Source organism: Dermacentor silvarum, chromosome 11 (genome assembly GCF_013339745.2).
Source record: "Dermacentor silvarum isolate Dsil-2018 chromosome 11, BIME_Dsil_1.4, whole genome shotgun sequence".
Lineage (NCBI taxonomy): Eukaryota > Metazoa > Arthropoda > Arachnida > Ixodida > Ixodidae > Dermacentor > Dermacentor silvarum.
In genome coordinates this window covers 81,952,672-81,972,623 of record NC_051164.1, presented here as the reverse complement: position 1 = coordinate 81,972,623, position 19,952 = coordinate 81,952,672, and the positions used below count along the sequence as shown (strand labels likewise).

At 47.8% G+C, this 19,952-nt stretch overlaps 1 protein-coding gene across 3 annotated transcripts in view; it reads left to right on the top strand.

Annotated features, from left to right (window-relative positions):
- LOC119433304 (dihydropyrimidinase-related protein 2) overlaps positions 1-19,952 on the top strand; it is a 76,705-nt gene that overhangs the window by 42,274 nt on the left and 14,479 nt on the right. For all 3 annotated transcript variants that reach the window (XM_037700448.2, XM_037700450.2, XM_037700449.2), the window contains 7 exons: positions 9,520-9,614; positions 10,556-10,629; positions 12,376-12,489; positions 14,241-14,402; positions 17,357-17,496; positions 17,956-18,024; positions 18,590-18,710. In XM_037700448.2, coding sequence (XP_037556376.1) covers positions 9,520-9,614; positions 10,556-10,629; positions 12,376-12,489; positions 14,241-14,402; positions 17,357-17,496; positions 17,956-18,024; positions 18,590-18,710 — 775 coding nt within the window. The remainder of the gene's footprint in view (positions 1-9,519; positions 9,615-10,555; positions 10,630-12,375; positions 12,490-14,240; positions 14,403-17,356; positions 17,497-17,955; positions 18,025-18,589; positions 18,711-19,952) is intronic.

Genomic DNA, 19,952 nt, shown 5'->3' with positions numbered 1-19,952 from the left:
CGTTGAAAAGGAAACTGTGCACCATATCTCCGTATCCAACAATCCCGTATCAATGTATGTAGCATTCGATGGGCATACGTGTAAGTGGTCGTGCGGGCTTATGGCGTATGGAGTTTAATGAGAATGCTGGTTTTCAGCAAATTGAGTAGTTTCACAGAGTGAAGAGTGGACAACACGAAATACCTCGCGTTTCTCTTGCATAAGGCGCGAAGAAAAGAACCGTCTTGGAGTGACGAACGATTAGTGAACGTTCTTTTTCTCCTTGTTTTAATACCGTTCGCGTACAAGCACTCGTGTGGCTGACAGTGTTCCAAGATCCTGTCAGTGATTTGCGTGGTCGATCAGCCTCACCTGTCGCCGCCACTTGCTGCAAGCTTCGCGTTTGTTTCACTTGGCAGAGTGAGCACGTGATAAATTGATGAGCAACTATCACATAGTAGACTGGCCCATTAGTGACGGAACATTGCGGAGCAGCTTTATTTGCGCTACAGCATTTTTTTTTTACCCGTTGGGCGACCGGCCTGCTTATGCCAGCAGCGAGCAACACGGTCATACACGTTAATTAATGGATTAATTAATACTGCTTCGCCATATGTGTAGACAGCATTAGAACATCAGAAATACTACAGTATACAATTCGACAAGAATAAAACTACAAAGCGCTCACAGCATGCCTTTATCAACATCTTCTCAAGCCTGTCGGTGTACAGAGGGAAACTAGAAGCCAGGGATCAGTCATCGCTTTGGCTGTTAAGCACTCGCCCATGGGTACTCGCCGTAGTAGCTCGGGGGCTATGGCGTTGCTGATCTGGAGGTGGCGGGCTCGATTCCCGGCCGCAGCTGTAGCATTTCGATGGGTGAGGAACGCGAAAAGGCTCGTGTACAAAGGCATTGGGTGCACGCTAAACAACCCCCAGGTGGTCAAACTGAATTCCTGAGTCCTTCACTATGGCGCGTCTCCTAACCTAATGCGCCAGTTTCTGAACGTTAAACCCCACAATTCTTTTTAACTCGCCCAAGGGTAAAAGAACGAGTAATACCTCACATAGAGTTCCAAATTTCTATGTAATCGACGTCAGAAGTGCGGTCAAGACTCAACGCACAACACTCAACAGATCGTCGTATGGTCCAATAGATGGTCCACTGATTGTAATTATGCGACTGTCATCGACAGGGAGAAATCACTGTCATCCCACCTCCTTTTGGAATCATTATTAATCCATGCAGTCGACGCCTCTTACACTTATCGGACGCGTGAAAATCTACCAGATGTACACACCAGATCGTTGCGCCATATACTACGGATATAAGGCACGGCCAAACTCGCTTTTTGTGAACAAGAGAACCATAGGGGACTCGAAACGTCATAAAAACTGTTTTCTTCTTTTTTTTTTTTTTGTGCAAACTTTGGCGAGTGTAATTTGTTTACTGTCAAGAAGAAAACGTATACCCCTCGCCAGACGGTGTTCCGTCGAACCCTGGATTATGGTCGCACGCTAACCTAACGCACGCTAACAAAAAAGCAGCATATTGAATGAACCTCAGTAACGGGCTGTTTTGTCCCAAACGCGCGCACGCTTGGGCGTGGCATCCGGCGTTAGGCGGGCGTGCTTATATGCGCGTGCAGGCAATTGTGGTTCACGAGCTGTAGGCATTCACGTGGAGTCTAGCCGACGCGTCAAGCGACGCATAACGCGAGCGCTGCCAAGCGTGTAACAGGCGCAAAAAGGCAATTTACGGGGAAGGCAGCGAGCCGTGTGCCTCTATCGCAAGCCCCAGACACGGTACGCAACTATTCGAAGGACGGGAAAAAAGAAAAGACGCGACAGAAGTGACATGAGCGAGAGGATGCTACATCTTTTGGGATGTAACTTGTTTTGCAGACGCAAGATGCTTGAACTGCTTGAATGGCAGTTCAAAAGACATTTCAATGAGATGGTTTTACGTACCAGAAACACGACATGATTGTGTAGCGCGCCGTTTAGTAGGGGGGGGGGGGGGGGCGCTCAGGAATAATTATGACCACCTGGGGGTGCTCTTTGACGTGCCCTTACATTCAAGTAGACGCGCGTTTGTTTGCATTTCGCTCCCGTCAAAATCGAACTTTCGGCCCCATCGGGAGTCGAACAGCTCGAGCTCGTACTTAGCAGCGCAGCTCCACATCCACTAAACCACCACGGTGGGTAAACACAGTTCAGAGCAAGGCGCAGTGTTTTCTTCGGTTTAAAAGAACAGCTTAGGATATCGAAACTATACGTTCGCGGTGAGCGTTGCTGCCCAAGTGTCATTCGAATTTGTGGACGCCAAGGTACAAAAGTGTAGATACTTATGCACTATAATTTACGCAATATAATATAAAGTAGTTGGTAACGTAAAACAATCAACTTCTCTAGAGAAACGTGCCGCTAACACGCAACACAGCTGTGCCACTAGGAATATGTAAGGCAATTAAGCCGCACAGTGCTTCATCAGCGAATCGACACCGAATGGTAGAAAAATACACGTACAGGAAGGTACACTGTACATTACGCAGTAGAGAAGAGACTAATCGTGAATATCGGTGAGATGTCATTTAGGATTCGACAAGTGTGCTCCATTCAACGCACTTGGTACTCGACGGCTAGAAGTAATTCGCACGGCGGTGCGCCCCCCAACGTTCCGGCCAGTGTCGGTGGCGCACAGAGCACCAGACCGCGGGCCGATCGGGCCGCGGCGCCCAGCATGACGACATCTTGTGCCACGCACTTCTTTACTTTATCGACCGCGTCGGCGCAGTTGTTGGCGATAAGGCGCGGTGTTATGCGCGCGCACAGGGAAGAGCGGCGATCGAGCCACTTTGGTCGCGCGCGCCTTTGTTTGCGCAGTCGGCCGCGCGGCATCGGCGCACAGCACGCCCCGTTTGCCCAACCACCACTGCTCTTCCATATACGTATCACGCGCCCCCGGGGCATCTGTGCAGTCGTAGCGCGGGAAATCACCGAAGCTGGAGAGAGATCCATCGAGGGAGACGAGGGCCGCCATCGCTGTTACGCCTCTGTAAATTTATCTCGCAAAGAAGCGATGTGTTGCTCCACACTTGTGATTTGAACACGCGCGTGAGAGATGACGTGTTCTGATTGTTTGCTGTTGCCTTAGTAAGTGCGTATTGTGCAAATGTATCAACAATAATAAGAAGCAGCAGTTGGAAGTCGGTGCTTTGTGTGTGTGTGCGTGTGTACTTTTCGGCTGTATACCTCCTCAAATGACGTGCATACGCAAGACGGGCGCGTCGTCTGGCGACTTTTGCTTCATGCGCCTCGTTGGTGCTGTGCGTCTCAATACCGTGGCGATATGTGGCTGCATTCATGACTTGCCGCCGCAAGTCGCTGTTGTTCTTGCGCCGTGATGAAGACAGGTCTGGGATGCACTTGCGTTTAACGTTGCCATTATTGGGAGTGTACGAAATTCCCATTCCTGGAGACGTTTCCCTGGGAGCAGATTGGAATGAAATGGAGTATAGTGTGGAATGGTGTAGGCAGGAGTGGAGTGTATAGAGTGGAATAGATTGGAATGAGAGAAAGAGCGAGTGATTGAGCTAGTGAGTGAGGTGTTGCTGCAGAAGACGCCCAATGCAGGGCTTCAGACGCGTAAACCTCTTTTCAGCGAGTTGGATGCGCGTTAGTATATACGACGCTCTTCGGCGAGGCAAACGCATGTATTCCGACTTGCATGCATCTAGGCTCCCTGTAATTCACACGATCTGGCTCCTGATTGGCCGAGTCAAGCTGTAGCTTCAATTCCAATACTATACGCTATCGCGAAACAAAGCATAAATGGCGCTCGCAACAGCCTACAGGGCGCTTTTCACACATCGGTGCTTTCTTTAGGTTACCCTCCACGCGAGGGACGGCCTTCCAAGTTCTCTCGCGTTTGTCCGCAATACCGACCTCGGATACACGCTGCAGAAAAGCGCTTTCTCGTAAAATGGTTCGAGTACAAGCTGCGCTAGAATCGGGAGGGGGGATTCGCTTCAAAGGCAGCAGTATGCATCACCTGTGCCCGGCATTTTGTCTGTTGTGGCGCGTTTGTTATACTATACACTGGCTGAAGTGCAGCACTCGATCTCTGTCACTCTACAGAATGACAACTGAATACACAGTTCTTTCCGGCTGCCACTTTATTCTCTTCTTCGTAAATCCTGGAATTAACAGAAAGACAGGCAAGTGTGCGTGCGTTTGTATATATATATATATATATATATATATATATATATTGAGAAGAGGTTTATTGGCGGTGACCTTCAAGGACGCTACGAGTTCCAAGAACGGCGAGGTAGAGCGGAGCACCGTCTCCAAAGACACCAGCGACCAACAGCGCGAGCAGAGCGGGCCGAGCGTTGGCGATGCCGCTGGATGGAGGCGCGTATTATTCTTCACCGATATATATATATATATATATATATATATATATATATATATATATATATATATATATATATGACCGAGAAGAAAGAGAACCGAGGGGCCCGATTATTATTAATCATATAAGAAGCCAAGAAACAATGACACCAAGGACAACATAGGGGAAATTACTTGTACTTAATAATAGGTGACCGGTAAAATAGCGAGGGATTCTGGGATGCGCCGTCTGCTAGCTATTTCCGGTTCGAGTCGGCGCAGCCGCCGCCACCGCTTCGCCGTTGAAGTCCATTGACGCGTTTGCAGTCCGTTTTTCTTTCTGGGGTTTTACGTGCCAAAACCAGCTATGATTATGAGGCACGCCGTAGTGGAGGGCTCCGGACTAATTTTGACCACCTGGGGTTCTTTAACGCGTACTACAACGCAAGCACACGGGCGTTTTTGCATTTCGCCCCAATCGAAATGCGGCCGCCGCGGCCGGCATTCGATCCCGCGATCTCGTGCTCAGCAGCGCAACGCCTTAGCTGTCTAAGCCACCGCGGCGGGTTCAAATTCAAGCAGTAAAGGTGAACGCATGTGACTACTGCCTTGCAGCAACCCTTGCTAAGTCAGCTGTGCACAAGCATCAGAGGAATGGCTGCCACTTCCAAAACTGTAACAAGGCAGAGACCAACCGTGAACAAAAAGAAAACGTACAGTGTCACTTATCAGGCGGCGATTAGCTGTGTAAGGGCCGACACGGAATGATTCCCCAAGATATTTCTTTCTCTAACATTGACTCAGGCAACCAGAACTATTTCAGTACTCGCATGCAGATATAGATGTACTATGAAACGAGGTTTTACAGCGCGAATTTAAGCGGGACCACAGCGAGCTACATACATAATACTCATAACCAACTAGCCCACCTTAGCTCCTTCAGCACAGATAGAGATAATGCGCAGCCGTAATATAACGGCGATGCGGTCATTGTTGACAAAAAAGCGAGAACTACTAACTACGTACCACTTCAAATGAACCTAGAGTTTCGACCGAGAAATGCAGATGACAGTGCGCAAAGTTATCATTTTCAGCGTTGGCTGTGCCGTTATACCGACTATATCGGTTTTTAGCTACGATTACAGAGCAGCATGCACCGCTGTATACGTATATAGCCATCGCCTCAGCACCCGATTTTCTAAGTAATGCTTCTAACGCTTCTAAGTAACGCTTGATAAATTATTGGATAACGATAACTTTTTCACCTGTCTGACTGACCCGCAGGCAGAGCAATCAGTGACGTCCAAGCAATGGCAAATGTCGTAGAGCTAAACCTCGCAGAAACAAAAAAGGCCGCCGAAACGAAAACCAGAGTTCCTTTATGAATAAAAGCGTATCCTTGCCTTTCTTGGCTCGTCATCGACGCGCCCAGAGTGAACTGAAACCTAGAAATCATCTGCATGAATGGTACGACATTGCTGGTCGACAAAGCGGACGGAAAGCTTCGCACGACTGACAGTTGAAACCGCGTAGAAAAACACGTGCGCCGGGGATGCCGCTGATGCCGCCGCGTCGTCCGTCGAACCGGAAACTGCTAGCAGACGGCGCGCCCCACAATTCCCTGCGATTGCTCGTTTTACGGGTCACCTATTGAATTTGTAGTGAACGCTATCCGCGCGCCGCTATAAATGGCCCGCGTTTAAATAGCTAGTTTATAGCGCCACTCTTGGAACACCACGTTAAGCACCTGAAAGGAAAGTCGGTTGGCTCATGCACCTCCCCGTGTCTCGGGAGAGAATAAAGAAGTTCAGTCTTTGGAACTGATCGCTCACGGTCTCATTGCTCTTCGCCCGCGCTAGCAACCAACAAATTAAGGAAATGATAAATTAATGGAAATGAAAATGGATGAAAAAACAACTGTCCGCAGGCGGGGAACGATCCCACGTCTCCGCATTACGCGTGCGGTGCTCTTACCATTGAGCTACCGCGGAACCGTTTTCCCATCCACTTTCTGGGGTATTTATGTTTTTACAACTGGAACTAACCCTGGGAGTGTTAGCCACCGCCACCACTCACAAACCATGGCGGCGGATGTAGAACATCCTTTCTGCCGCAGGCGTCACGAGCACGTGATCTTTTTGGGTGTTGGCAACTGGTCAATACATATGCTTACCTGAAGGCATCAATGTTGCCGGATTCGAGCCCTCGTTATGTAATGAACGAGAAGAAAGGGAACCGAGGGGCCCGATTATTATTAATCATATCACAAGAAGCCAACAAACAATTGTGACACCAAGGAGAACACAGGGGAAATTACTTGTACTTACTAATTGAATTAGTATATGTAGTGTGTGTGGGTGATAGATAGCTAGATAGACAGTGCGTCGTGAAGTGCAGGGTGGGGCAGAATGCAGAAACAATCGTGCGCTTATACGTTTAAGGTGTACGCTAAAGAACCACCATGGAGACCAAAATTGTTCGAGAGCTCTCCGCCGCCTCTCCTAACATATCGGTTTTGATTGGGACCGCCGAAGCCCATCACTCAAATCAGCACGTCCATCCTGCCACGCAACTAGAACTCGATAATTGTATATGGCAAAGCGCCGCACGCTTAATGCTTTCACTTCCCTTTACCTTAAATGTTGCTACGTTTCGATTAAACCATAACAGCTCAACTTCCCCGATGCTGTCTCTGGCTTCATGGTCTGTTTTCCTTACACGCCTTGCAACTAACGAAAAATCGAGTCTCTGGATCCTCCCGTTCTCATCGCTCTCTGAACGACTGTTTAACGAAACTGATAATGAACCCGATATAGCTGGAACTTTCCTCCAACATTTCTGGGAAAAAAAAGTAAACTTTTGTGACATGACGCGCTAGATAGACATATTTTCAATAAATAATAATAATAAAAAATACTGCCTTTCGTGCCGTATTTAGCTGTAACAGTGGAACACAAACTCGGAGTTCCCTTTGGCGTCAAAGAGGTTCATTGAAGAGCGGCCCCTGGAACACATCACACAGTGGCCCCAGGGGCACACCGAGTGCACCGCTCTGCACAAGCATATACAGTGTAGTCTCGTGGATACAATCTTCACGGGAACCGGAAAATAAAACGTATCATCCGAAAATCGTATCATCCGAACAAAATCGTATATAAGAAAAAAATGGTACGTAAGAAAAAAAAACGTATGCCGAATCGTTTCAACGATATTTCACTGTACACTGCACTTTTGCATCCCCCTTGTACACCGGCTTGCGCAGGATCACGACCGCGTTCCAGCCAGTCATCGCAAGCGCACCTCTTCCGTCCTCGCGTCAGAGAAACTAACTATAATTAACTGTACAGGTGCAACCAGTTTGTCGGATAGAGTATAGGCAGACACGCACGTTCTATAGCATTGAATATACTTCGCATTCCTTATAACAACGCGCATCCGCCCCAAGGCAGAGCGCCGTGCGCGCTGCTGAACGTTGCTGCTCGCAACAACCGCGCCGTCACGGCACGACTAAAAAAAAAAAAAAGTAACAAAAGAACGAAACTATAGAGACACGCAGGACGCAGTTCATTGTTCTCGCTGGCGGCAGCGTTGGCCTCTGACGAACGTCCGCGGTCTCGCTTGGCCTGCTCGCTCGCGCCGGCAACGAAAGGGGCGACCGCTGCAGAACAACAACGCGTCCGTCCCGCAAGGGCCCGCCGGCAGACCCTTTTTTCTTCGCGTTGATTGTTAATAATGGAGACAAATGTCGCGGTGCTGGACGCGCAGTGCCACTGCTCGCTAACAGTCCCCGACGTATAGTCGCACGCTCAACTATATAGCGAGCCAGCAGTCTCTTATCGTTTTTGTCTCTTGTACGCTGAAACAACGGGCAGGACGTTGTGAGCGTGCGCGGTACAGTACACCGCCGAACGTGCAGACTCGCTTTGTGCGTGCGCGTACGTGCGCGTGTATATGGAGAGCCGGTGGTTCAACGCACCCTCTAGGTTGCGGCGAGACGACATGCTACGACGCTGCGCTGACCCGACCTCCATAAAAAGGCGGGAAAGAACAAAGTCTCGCGCGCTCAGAGGATAAGCTTTTGCGAAGGTCTGTGTCTCGCGAAATGGCGGGTAATCGCGTGCGCGACTCCGCAGGCGGAACCGGAGCTCGATTTGGCAGAACCAATATCTCTAAACCGCAACTATAGCTTCGAAAAGGTTTTACCGTACAGTTTTCATGTGACGTACCTAAACATGGCGGCTGCGATGACGTCAGTGCATCGTATTATCCCGCGCCCAGTGTTCTGCTTTTCGACGGCGACTGTTTTTCACCGGTTTATCACTGTTACCGCTTTGACGTTCGACGCAAGACGCGCCCTGTCGTGCTGGCATGTTTCTTGCTGACGCCGCTTCTCGACCTGCTATAGAACCCAAAGATGGCGTCCGCGATGATATGTATGTGAAAACTATCTAGACCTTCGCGACGCGCCGCAGAGTTTTGCCGGACACGGCGTGTGAGGAACAAGCGCGCCTTAAAACCGTCTGATCGACGTTTCGGAGGGCTGGCGCAGCTGTAACTGTTTAGAACTTGGTATAGCAAATCGGCTGTGGAAACTCTGAGAAGTCGCGCTGAAAATTTGTTTAGCGAGGTTGTATAAGTAATAGTCGTACCACAGGACGAACGTTTTTTGCACACACGTTCAAATCTGTATACGAGACGACACCTGCCACACTCTTTCAGGCCGACCTTGTTTTGATTGGTGTGATAGTTTTAGAGCTAGCTAGAGTCGCGGCGTGTCGGAATGACCTGATGTGACGTGGCCATGTCCGCGTCAGAATCACGCCGCACTATATACTATATATATAAGGGAACTGACATGCAGTGTGTGACAAGGTAAACTATCACAGGGGAAGACATGCACATCGAAACGCCAGCCTGCCTGCCTGTATGGTACAGTTCCTCGTGGTTTAGCCATGTTTGCTTGCCCCTTGGGCCACGAGTTACGTTGGAAGTCTTAACCCCGTAATTTAATTTACTGGTTACAATTGTATATGTGCGCGTTAGCTCTGGCTTGCAGCTAACGTAGTAGTGACGATGTCAAATCACGTGGCCTGGCATAGTCACGATGTAAGGTGCCCCTCTATTTTTTTTTTATCCGCCGCAGAGTGCCCAGACTCGCGTGGTGATAAAGGGCGGCAAAGTGGTCAACGATGACATGATCATCGACGGAGACGTCTACATCGAAGATGGCATCATCAAGTGAGTGCTGACGTATACATGTATATAGAACGGCGTTTGCTAGTCGAGATCTCCGTGATCTAAAATCAACCAACTATCCCGGTATCATGCTATCTTGCTGACGTTTTATAACGCCAGCAACGTACCCGTACGATACGGTGAACTTCGTGAAGACGTATACAGTAACGTTCAATACGAGCCGTAGTACGGTGCCAGGATGAAGGGGCTTCAAGACTGCACGGCGGTGCCGACATACGAGACATTGGTTAAATAAATACCCGTAATTGGAACGGTGTTTAGGTCTTGGTGCACCTTCGACCTAGGGAACCGTGTTGCAGCTCGTATTGAACGCTACTGTGCGATCCATACAAGCTCGCGGATTCAACTGTACTTGATGTACGACGTTAAAAGACCCCACGTGGTTAAAATTCAGAGACTCCACTATGGCATCTCTCATAAATTCAATGAATGAATGAATTGTATGCCCTGTCATCCTCTAGTAACAACGGGAGCACAACGGTACTATCTTTTTTACCATCCTTGTGGACCAGCAGCTACCTGTTTCTAAATTTACGTTACGGAGTTTGTGAGCTGCCAATGTAGACGTCACGCCATTGGTACTCTACCAACGATTACAAGGCGCATAGGAATAATAAGCCTAAACAGTGATCTTACTCAAAGTATTATTCTCGTTGAAGGTTCAACGAAGTGTTTAAAACGATTTGGGGTTTTTCAATGAAAGCTATACCTGTTTCTTCCACGTCATAATATATGGTGCTGTACACATTCCTGTTTGACCCTTCTACTGCACTGTCAGGCAAATTAATAAAATAAAGAACAAAGTCCTACCACACAGTTACCGCAAAGTACATTTTAGCATGCGGTTATCGAGCGTGAAACCCATAAAATATATCTGGAATACTTTCAATGTGATTTGCGACGCTGTTCGTTGTTGTTCGCAGGCAAGTTGGCAAGGACCTCACCATACCGGGAGGCACCAGGATCATCGATGCCAAAGGACAACTGGTCATACCAGGTACGAAAGTTCTAGCAATGCCCAAGCGTTTAAAGGGCTATTAAAGAGAAACCAAAGAGAAACACTATAGCAGCGTTATACTAGTAAAATATGCTTTAAACACTAAATTGACACTAAATTCTGTCGTAGTGGCAAGTTCTTTCGTGAGCCCGACGTCGTCTTGCTACACGACAGGACCAGCCCTGTCGTAACGACAGAAAAGGTTGACGCTACAAGACTGCAGGCTTTCGATAGCTTTTGTCGTGTAGTGGGAGAAACTCGGACGTCTTTTTTTCTAATCCAAGGTTGCAGCGGCAGACAGGAATTGGACTACTTGGCATATCGATAACGCCACCAAGAAGGTGTGCAAAGCCAGTTTCCTTTTCGAACGAGCTTGTGACTAATGTATTGTAGTTGTCTCAAGTACTATCCTGCAAAATGACGTCTGACGGAAAAATTTCCTGCGGGCCTTGCCACCCGAACTGTGGATACCTAAGAAAAAAAAAAAAGAAAGAAAAAGGTGAACGTCGATCTGACTGGTGGAAATAAGTGGCAAGCTGGTGAGGTGGTATTGGTGGACATTATTAACTGTCCAATTCCGTTATGCTGACAAAGTTTGTAACGTTGGCGCTGTGGGCCAATCGGAGAGAGCGCAGCCGCGCCCCGATATTCAATCAGAGGTGACAAGGTGTCGAATTTGACAACACGGCTTAATTTGTCCAGGATAGCAACCCCAGTCCGTCCAAGACTGGAGGTCGTTTTAGTCGTAGCTTATGGCGCGCTATAGCAGAGAAAGATAGCTGCCCATTGGCCCTGTTGCTAGCTCCATGTGTATTAAAGGAAAGCTTAACCAGTTGTCTTTGTTTTTTCGCATCACGAAAAACATCACTCGTATTGCGTGGGAGGGGCATAATGCGATGTAGTTGAACCCCGATTTTACTAAACCCAATTTTACGAATTTATCGGTTTGTCTTAAACAAATTCCAAGTACCCCGAATGTTTGCCACTGGGTTTAATGCCTTTGCGGATTCGATCTTACGAAAGAAATTGGACCATCGCTCCCGATTTTACGAAGCCGCTCGAAGTAAAGACGGGGAAAAACAGGTGAAAGCGGCCGCAGGGAACTTCGCCACAGGTGAACTTCGCCGGCTAAAGCAGGTCACTGATTTTGGGCGAGTTATCACCTGTAATCCATCATAAAGATGCTGCGCACAAACCTGGGGCAAAAATAAGCTGTGTCCTCTCCACGTATTGCTTCGCCCCTAGTTTGCGCGCAAGACCCGCGCTTACGTAGTCGGTGAAATCACCGACTACGTAAGCGCTGATGTCACTGCAGGCGTGGACACAACAGAAGATCTGGATAGCGAGGATCTTGTTAAGATCATTGCCGACGTAGAACAAGTGTCAGAAGATGACGAAGACACGGACGCAAACGTAGAGCGTGTGCCGACATCTAGCGAGGTCACGTGGACGCCGTGGACCTTCTCAGGCGGTTGGCTAGGTCTCAAGAAGGAGAGGGAAAACAGGCTCTCGGCGCTTTCGCGAGGTTGCGAGGTTGCGAGAGCTGCGTAGCGCCTTTACCGACGAACCGTAGATGCAAGTCAACTTGCCGACATTCTCGCCAGAAATGCATTGGTCGTTTAACAGAGGCGGCTCTCGTATTTCTCAATTTTACGAAACTTCCGATTTTACGAAAGCTTGTCTATTCCCCGTCGACTTCGTTAAAACCGGTGTTTCAACTGCATTAAGAACGTTCCGACTTCGCAGGTGGAATCGACACAACCACGCACTTTCAGCTACCGCTGCCCAGCGGCATCAAGTCGGCCGACGACTTCTACTCGGGTACCCGAGCTGCCGTGGCCGGAGGAACCACCATGATCAGTGAGTTGACAGGACTCTTCCAACTATACTGTGATCCTTCCTGATTTACGTTAAAAAAGAGGAACGCCAGCGCGGATACACGCAGTTATCGTCTGCGAAGGCAGATTTGCTAGTTCTTGCGTAAATAGATTCAGATATCGATTTTCTTCGGGCTGGGCGTGTCTTCGCAGGGCGCTGCGAAGGTATCTTGATCGCAGCATGACATTTGTACATGAGCAGCCTGCCAGCTTGGAATCATGGCGCCATTTTGAGTCCCTGCTGCTGATTACTGCGTGCAACACGCGCACTTTTGTTGCGACACACTCTAGGAAATAAAATTAGACTTTGCTTTTCAAGAAAAAAAAAAGAAACAAAAAAGCGCGCTTGTCCGTGTTTGCCTGCAGACAGTGCTTAGCTGTGGTGCTTCCACAGTGATTTATTCCACAGCTCTGCTAGTGTCACTAGCAGAGCTGGAGTGCTTGGCAATTAGGTTCATGGCAGTCATGAGTGCTTAAGTATGTTACAATGCACTGCACTGGTCCATCTGGAGCGGGTGTTGGGGGTAAATCTAGGTGGAGGAACCTGCCTCCCCCCCTCCTCCCAGTCGGAACTTCAGCAAGGACAAAACTCAGTGTACAATAAAGCGACGTTTCCGATAACTTTAAGGAAACGGTCGTTCCTTAATTTGCATGTTCGTTCGTTCATTCACACGAATACATTTACCTGAAGACATTGGAGTAGGAGATATACATCAAAGAAATAAGCTGGAGAAGAGGCAGTACGTGTTCGCTACACAAAAGTAATCGAACGCAGATGAACGGACAATGGAAAAATACCCAATCTTGTTTCCAAAGTATACGACGCACGAAGGAGTAAACACTGCTAAAAGAACACGTGAACTACGGGGGGAAGAACAAGATAAATATAAATATAAAGTAAGTACGAACGAATTTCGTGGAACATATTCTGCAGCAGAAATTTATATCGCTCGGTCCCGGTATGTGGTTTCCAAGTACTGCGGAGAAAACGCCACCAGAGGCACGCGAACGATGGCTTCAGGAAGTTTGTTTCGTTTGTCTACGCTACGACGTAAATAAAGACAACCTATGCGAAAAAAAGATTTAAAAAAATACGCGGCAACTTAAAGCAGAAAGCTCGGCTAATCGGAATGTACACATTTAAGACATTTCCAGCGATCCAGATGAAAACAACAAACGTAACGGGCACTGCGTGGTATTTACAAACGAAGTTAGGACGTGCCGAAACGGCCAAATTATTCTGTTTTACAAGGATGACTAAAGAAGTGCAAAGTGTACACATAAATAAAAAAGAGCACATAAACGCACAAAAAACTGTTCAGTTTATTCTTGTGACCGTTTTAATTACTACTTTATACCTCATCAGACATCAGCATAATCCGAGAATATGTCAGTGTACAGTATACAATAAAACCAGACATAATCAACAAGGTTGTTGATTATGTCTGGTTTTATTGTATACTGTACACTGACATATTCTCGGATCAAATCTGCGTAAACCCATGCTGGCACTCAAAGGAAAATCAAGTTCTTTCGCCGCTAGCAGGATATAAAACATGCCTGCACACATGACACAAAGTATGATACACATGACACACGTGTATGTGCCTTTTTTATGTCTGCATCAATGTTAGCGCTTCTTTAGTCGTCCTCATGGAATATAGCAACGCGACCAAACTGCCGCCCCGGTCACAGCCCTATATTGCTTCGTTTCTATTTTCTTTTGTCCACCAGTTGACTGCGTTCTGGACACATCGTGCTCTCCGCTGGAGGCCTTCGAGAAATGGAAAAGCTGGGCCGACGAGAAGGTGTGCTGCGACTACGGCCTTCAGCTGGCTGTCACGTCCTTCGACCCGAAGACAAAGGAGGAGCTTGAGACGCTCGTCAAGGAGAAAGGTGCAGCCCCCCGATGGTAGTCAAGAGAAACAAGTGTCTAGCTCACAGTCTATAAAAAAGACCAAGACTATCGGAGGTTATCACCCTCGTCACGCGTGTAGCCGTGGTGCTCACGAAAAGTGGGAGACAGTACCAGGTTCCAGACAGTACCAGACAGTACCAGTACTACAGCTGCTGCGCACTCGTAAGGCGCGTATTTCCTCGGTCGGCGTTGGACCTGGTCCACTCCAAAATTGGATTAAGATGGATTAAAGTGGATTAACACAAATTAAGAGCAAGGTTGATTAAGGTGAAGTTTTAATTTAAGGTGATGATATAGACAAGTCCTCGCGCTTTCGCATTCAAATCACGTAAGAATACTTAAACGACTGTCACTTTTGTTTTGTGGTCAAGGGAGAAGTGCGACTCCTGCCACCTTTGCCGATCGTTGAAACAAATTAAGATTTATCCGGAAACCCCTCGGATGATATCAACCTTCGGAGATACCTCCACTTTTTCGAGATTTTCACGAGATTAGCCCCGGATGCGTTCGACGTCTACGAGCCACAGCGTTCTGGCACTGTGCCAACGGTTGCCAAGACAGCGTGGCCAGGAACGCTGTCGCTAGTATCCGCCGAGCGCTAGTCTCGTGAAATCTCGCGATAGTGAGAGTGTCTCCGAGAGTGATCGCCCGAGAATACCGCCCCGAGAATGCGTTTAGCATGCATTGGGAGGTGGTTATTTGTGGCACGATGTTGGCACTATAGTGTCATGGGTGGCGCTCTCTTTACCACCGTGCCCCTTTTACCCGTACGCCGGAGCCAACGGGTACTTCGAGCGCCACTTCGTCAAGGACGAATTCGGGTACCACCGCTACCAGCGGTGCAGTGTACCAGCAGCACCACCAGTGGTACCGTGCACCGCGTGGTTATTTACCGCTCTGCCTTCTGCAGCACTGTGCTATTACTGCACTGTTATTATTACTACTTTATGTAATTTATGTTTATGTTATGTTACTATTACTGCACTGCCTTCGGTATCGCGTCACGAGAACGGTTAAGTCACAAGAAATCTCTGTTAGTTCCCAAAGAATGCTAAATGCATAAAAGGAGTTTTTTTACGGGCCGAGACAACGTAGTAAAAAACTTCCTATGATTTTTGAAAAGGAGTAGGAGATGGTCGCGCGCACTGTCTTTAATTAAAGCTAGGCATGAAATGTCCGAGATAAAAATGCGATTAATACTTGTCTATAGTGCGGTGATGAATAAGCTTTAACCCAATTTTGCTTTCCTTTATTCTAGAGGTTGAAATAAGTCTAGGTGCTACTTGTGCAATTTAGGTTTAAGGTTTGTTATTACTGACAAACGTTTGCAGTTTGCATTAGTAGTTTCAGAAATGTTGTAGAAGAATGGTGTGCCACTGTTGAGGTTAAAACTGATGAGGCCTGCATCGCAGTACTGAAGGTAGCCAAAGATGTAAACTTGTAAACGTTTCTAAAGTCCAAGGGCGATAAATTCGCCGCGCGCGCCGTACGCTGTATGTGCGCGTGAAAGCGTGCGACGGTTAGCCGGCAATCGCGGTACGCGCACGCTACGCTACGGCGGGAAGCGGGTAGGCGGACGGGTAGGGAGGTGGAGAGGCCGCGCTTTACTGCGGCCGCGCGCTCCCGCTGGGCTGCAAGGCTCCCGGAGGAGGAGGGGGGGCACGTACTGCTTTGCGAACGCCCGCCCGCGCGGCTGTCTGCGGCGGTGTTTTCGCGGCTAAGGTCGCGTAAGGTCCCCGAGATCGCGTTGATGCGAGCGCCGGCACGAAGCTAGATTCGCTCGCTGATGCTGCCGCTTTGATGGCTTTGACTCACTCCAGTGTTTTCACAGCGAGTTTCCGGGGTCATCGAGTGAGATGCGTTCATGTTTGCTTGTGCGCGCGTGACACCGTGCTTGTTAATTTAGTTAGCATGCCTATGTTTACAAGTTTATACGGCCGATAAAACCACTATCCTTACTTTGTATAGCTGTCCACTAATTTGCTATCGCAATCGGTGCTTTTTATTGCGATAGCAATTATATGGACACTCCAAGCGGATTTCTGCCGTCGGCGTTGTCGTCGCCGTCGCCGTGAGGTTCCGTATAGAGTCCAACGGCGATTAAGTCGTCGCCGCGCGCAGTATACTGTATGTGCGCGAGGGACGCGCGCTTTCACGGCGAGCGAACGCACGGCGGAGAGCAAACGCGACTTCTTCCGTCGTGCGAAAGGCCGTGGGGGGACGGGAGGGAGGGAGGGGAGGCGACATAAGCTGCGGCACCAAATGCATAATTATATAAAAACGTTGCGAGGCGAGAATGTGGTTAAGACTTCCGACGCAGCTCGACGAGTGTCCCGTTCTGATCTTGTCAAAAACCTCCGAGCCGCCCCCAGAGGCACCGGCAACAGTCACCAACGCCGCGCGCGTTTGGTGCGAACACGGGCAAAACGCCGACGGCGTCGACAACAGTTGTGCGCATTGCTGGTGCTGCTGCATGTCCAAGTTTATACAGCTGATAAAACTACTATACTTACTCCGTATAGCTCTCTACTAATTTGCTACCGCAAGCTTAGGCAGCGTACTGAGCTCTAAATCTCGATAACAGATACAGCACTTGATTATTAGTTAGCTGGTCACCGTGTAAGCTAATTAGCTCCGGAAGCCAGCAAAAATGCATGGCAATGGCAGTTGCACTTGTATATTCTTTGGCAATGTAACATTCCGACTAACTATGGGTCAACATATACACACCGCATTTTATGGTATTTATTGTGTTTATTGAATGCGGCAATATTGACGACGCTTGCACACATAGGAAAAACTGGGGTGTTATGGTATGCAAATAGTCAACTGCTTGGTCATCAGTGGTGCACATAAGCAGTTGGCTTTTAACAAAAACACGCCGTGGACTATGCAAATGATAATTGTAATTTCAATTTTCTCGCATGAACAGGTGTCAACGCCTTCAGAGCTTACCTCAGCATGGAGTCCCTGATGCTGAGCGATCTTCAGCTTATGCACCTGCTCGAAGTTTCTAAGCATTTGGGGGCTCTGACTACAGTCCATGCTGAGCATGGTGGCATCATTACAGAGGTGAGAGCGACATTATGAGGACATTTAGCACGAGTATCAGAAGCGATGCACGCCAAAGCAATTCACAGTATCGTCATATATTACTGGTTATGTACTTCTCTAAAGAAAACAAATTTTTGATCTTATCAGAATAACTATATCATGCACTATATTAACCATAAGTATTTAGACATGCATGCCGAAAGATGCATAATATAGCAATATATGCTAGCATCTAAGTACTTCTCTCAAAATCAAAGCTACCCACATTTTCGTTGTATACACATAAGGAAGGACTACAGGAAACATTACACATCACTTCTGATAATCTTATTTAACTTTGAAAAATGCAAAATCATGGTTCGAACACACTCCTTGTTCTGGAATCACTATTACTGAAGCAAAACCCAGATGGAATAAAACTTGTTGCACAAACACTGATATGTAACTTACAATAGTTCCTCTTGCCCACACTTGCAGAACCAGAAAAGGATTCTTGGCCTCGGAATAACAGGACCTGAAGGCGTAGTCTACAGCCAACCCGAGGAGGTGAGTCGCTGACACCGAAGACGGTGTATCCGCTATCCCTACTCTCTCCACTGGCCACTAATAGCCTCCTCAAGAATGCCCGAATGGAAACAACAGGGCGTTTTAGCTACGTGTATGTTTTGTGGGTCACGGGCACGTGCCTGGGAGCACCATGCTGAAAGCGCGCGCTCCACAGTTTCTATTTCTAGCAACTTTACTCTGGCTTCGTAAATGAAAATGCCTAGTTAGTCAATAAAGGTTTCAGCTCATCAGTGCTTTTGAGCGTAAAGCTTTGTCTTAACGTTACTGTTCTGAATATACGACTTTCTGTTGTGAGATATTGCTGATCATCTTATGTTAAGTGAACTATGTGCCCCAGGATTAGCAAAAAAAAAAAAAAACAAGAAAAAAAACAAAAGAAAGAAGCGACGAAAAGAGAATGAACGCAGCAGAACGACGAGTTCAAACAAAAAAAGAATTTTCTTGTTGAGCTGTGACATTATCACTTTCACTGCAGAACGGACGGTGCGCACAGAATGAGTTGATTTCCTTTCTCTCTCTCTTTGCAATGATCCTTTTAAACTAGGTGGAAGCAGAGGCTACCCTTCGAGCAATCGTCATGGCCAATCAGGTGGCAACGCCGCTGCTCATTTCGCCCGTGATGAGCAAGTCTGCGGCGGAAATGATTGTACAGAAGCGCAACGATGGTAAGTTCAACTTGTGTTAAAAACGCTAAAAAAACACCCTAAAAAAGGGGGGGGGGGCGTGAAGGGGGGCAATGGCAAACCCCAGCCAAGGTTGACACGCGCTTTATATTAACAAAAGATGAGCCGTTTATGGCCACGTATTCGTAGGTTTATGGCAATGCACCAGTAAAAGCCCGGACATTCAAATTCACTCTGCACACTTAATCTTAAAGGCGCTCCATAATGGCTTCACCGCAGTAAGGCAGTGCAACGCAGTGAAGCATACACAATGTGTTACAATGAAGGAAAGTGTGAATTTGCACAAGTCCTAAGCGTAAACAGCGTGTATATTTAGTATACTTTGGCGGAGCCTCCAGGACACCATATGGGACACAAAAGTTTGAAATTCGACTGATCCCTGGGTTTGGGCTTGCCGATGCCACCGCGTACTGATGTTGTATGCGAACCCCTAACCTCGCATGCTACGGCCTCCGAGGCCTCAGCCCACGGACTGCCCTGGTTACAGCTTTTGATTCCCCACGCCACCCTTTGGATGCCCTGAAAATCCTGCGCTGCCCGTTTTTTTTATAATCAGGTGCTCGCCTCAGGCATCCATTTTTGGGTATTGTTTATCCTTTGGATGCCCTGAAAATCCTGTGCTGCCCGTTTTTTTTATAATCAGGTGCTCGCCTCAGGCATCCATTTTTGGGTATTGTTTATTTTCGCTTGTTAAATAGTCTCACCGCAATACACATCTGCATTGCGGCAAAGCTTACTAAAATATATCCGTCATTACGGAACGCTTATAAGACCCTTGCCATCAGAAGTTGTTGCCTAATAGAAGAAATGAGCTTTATTGCAAGAAGAATCGAATTTCATTAGCGAAACCGAAGTCAGAATATTGCTACAGAGTCGAGTTAACTGCGAAATAAAGCTTAAACATTGAGCTACGCCATATTTACAGTGCTTTGAAAGATCTGGTCGAGGATGCTATGAGATCCCAATATTCAAAATTACGGCGACGATGCGATCAGTGACATAGACGACGCTGTGCGATCGACGGATGCATTTTATTAACGCCACCGCGAAAACAGAACACACCCATGTCGAAATCGAACCATTTAGCGAACGCATGTTCATGTTATCACAAAACTACATGTGCAAGTGCAAAGCAAGCGGGGAGGACGACGCTTGGCGTGGGTAGGTGGATGTCTACACTTCCGGTAGACATTTTTTACAGTGTAAGCTGTTATGGGCTCATTC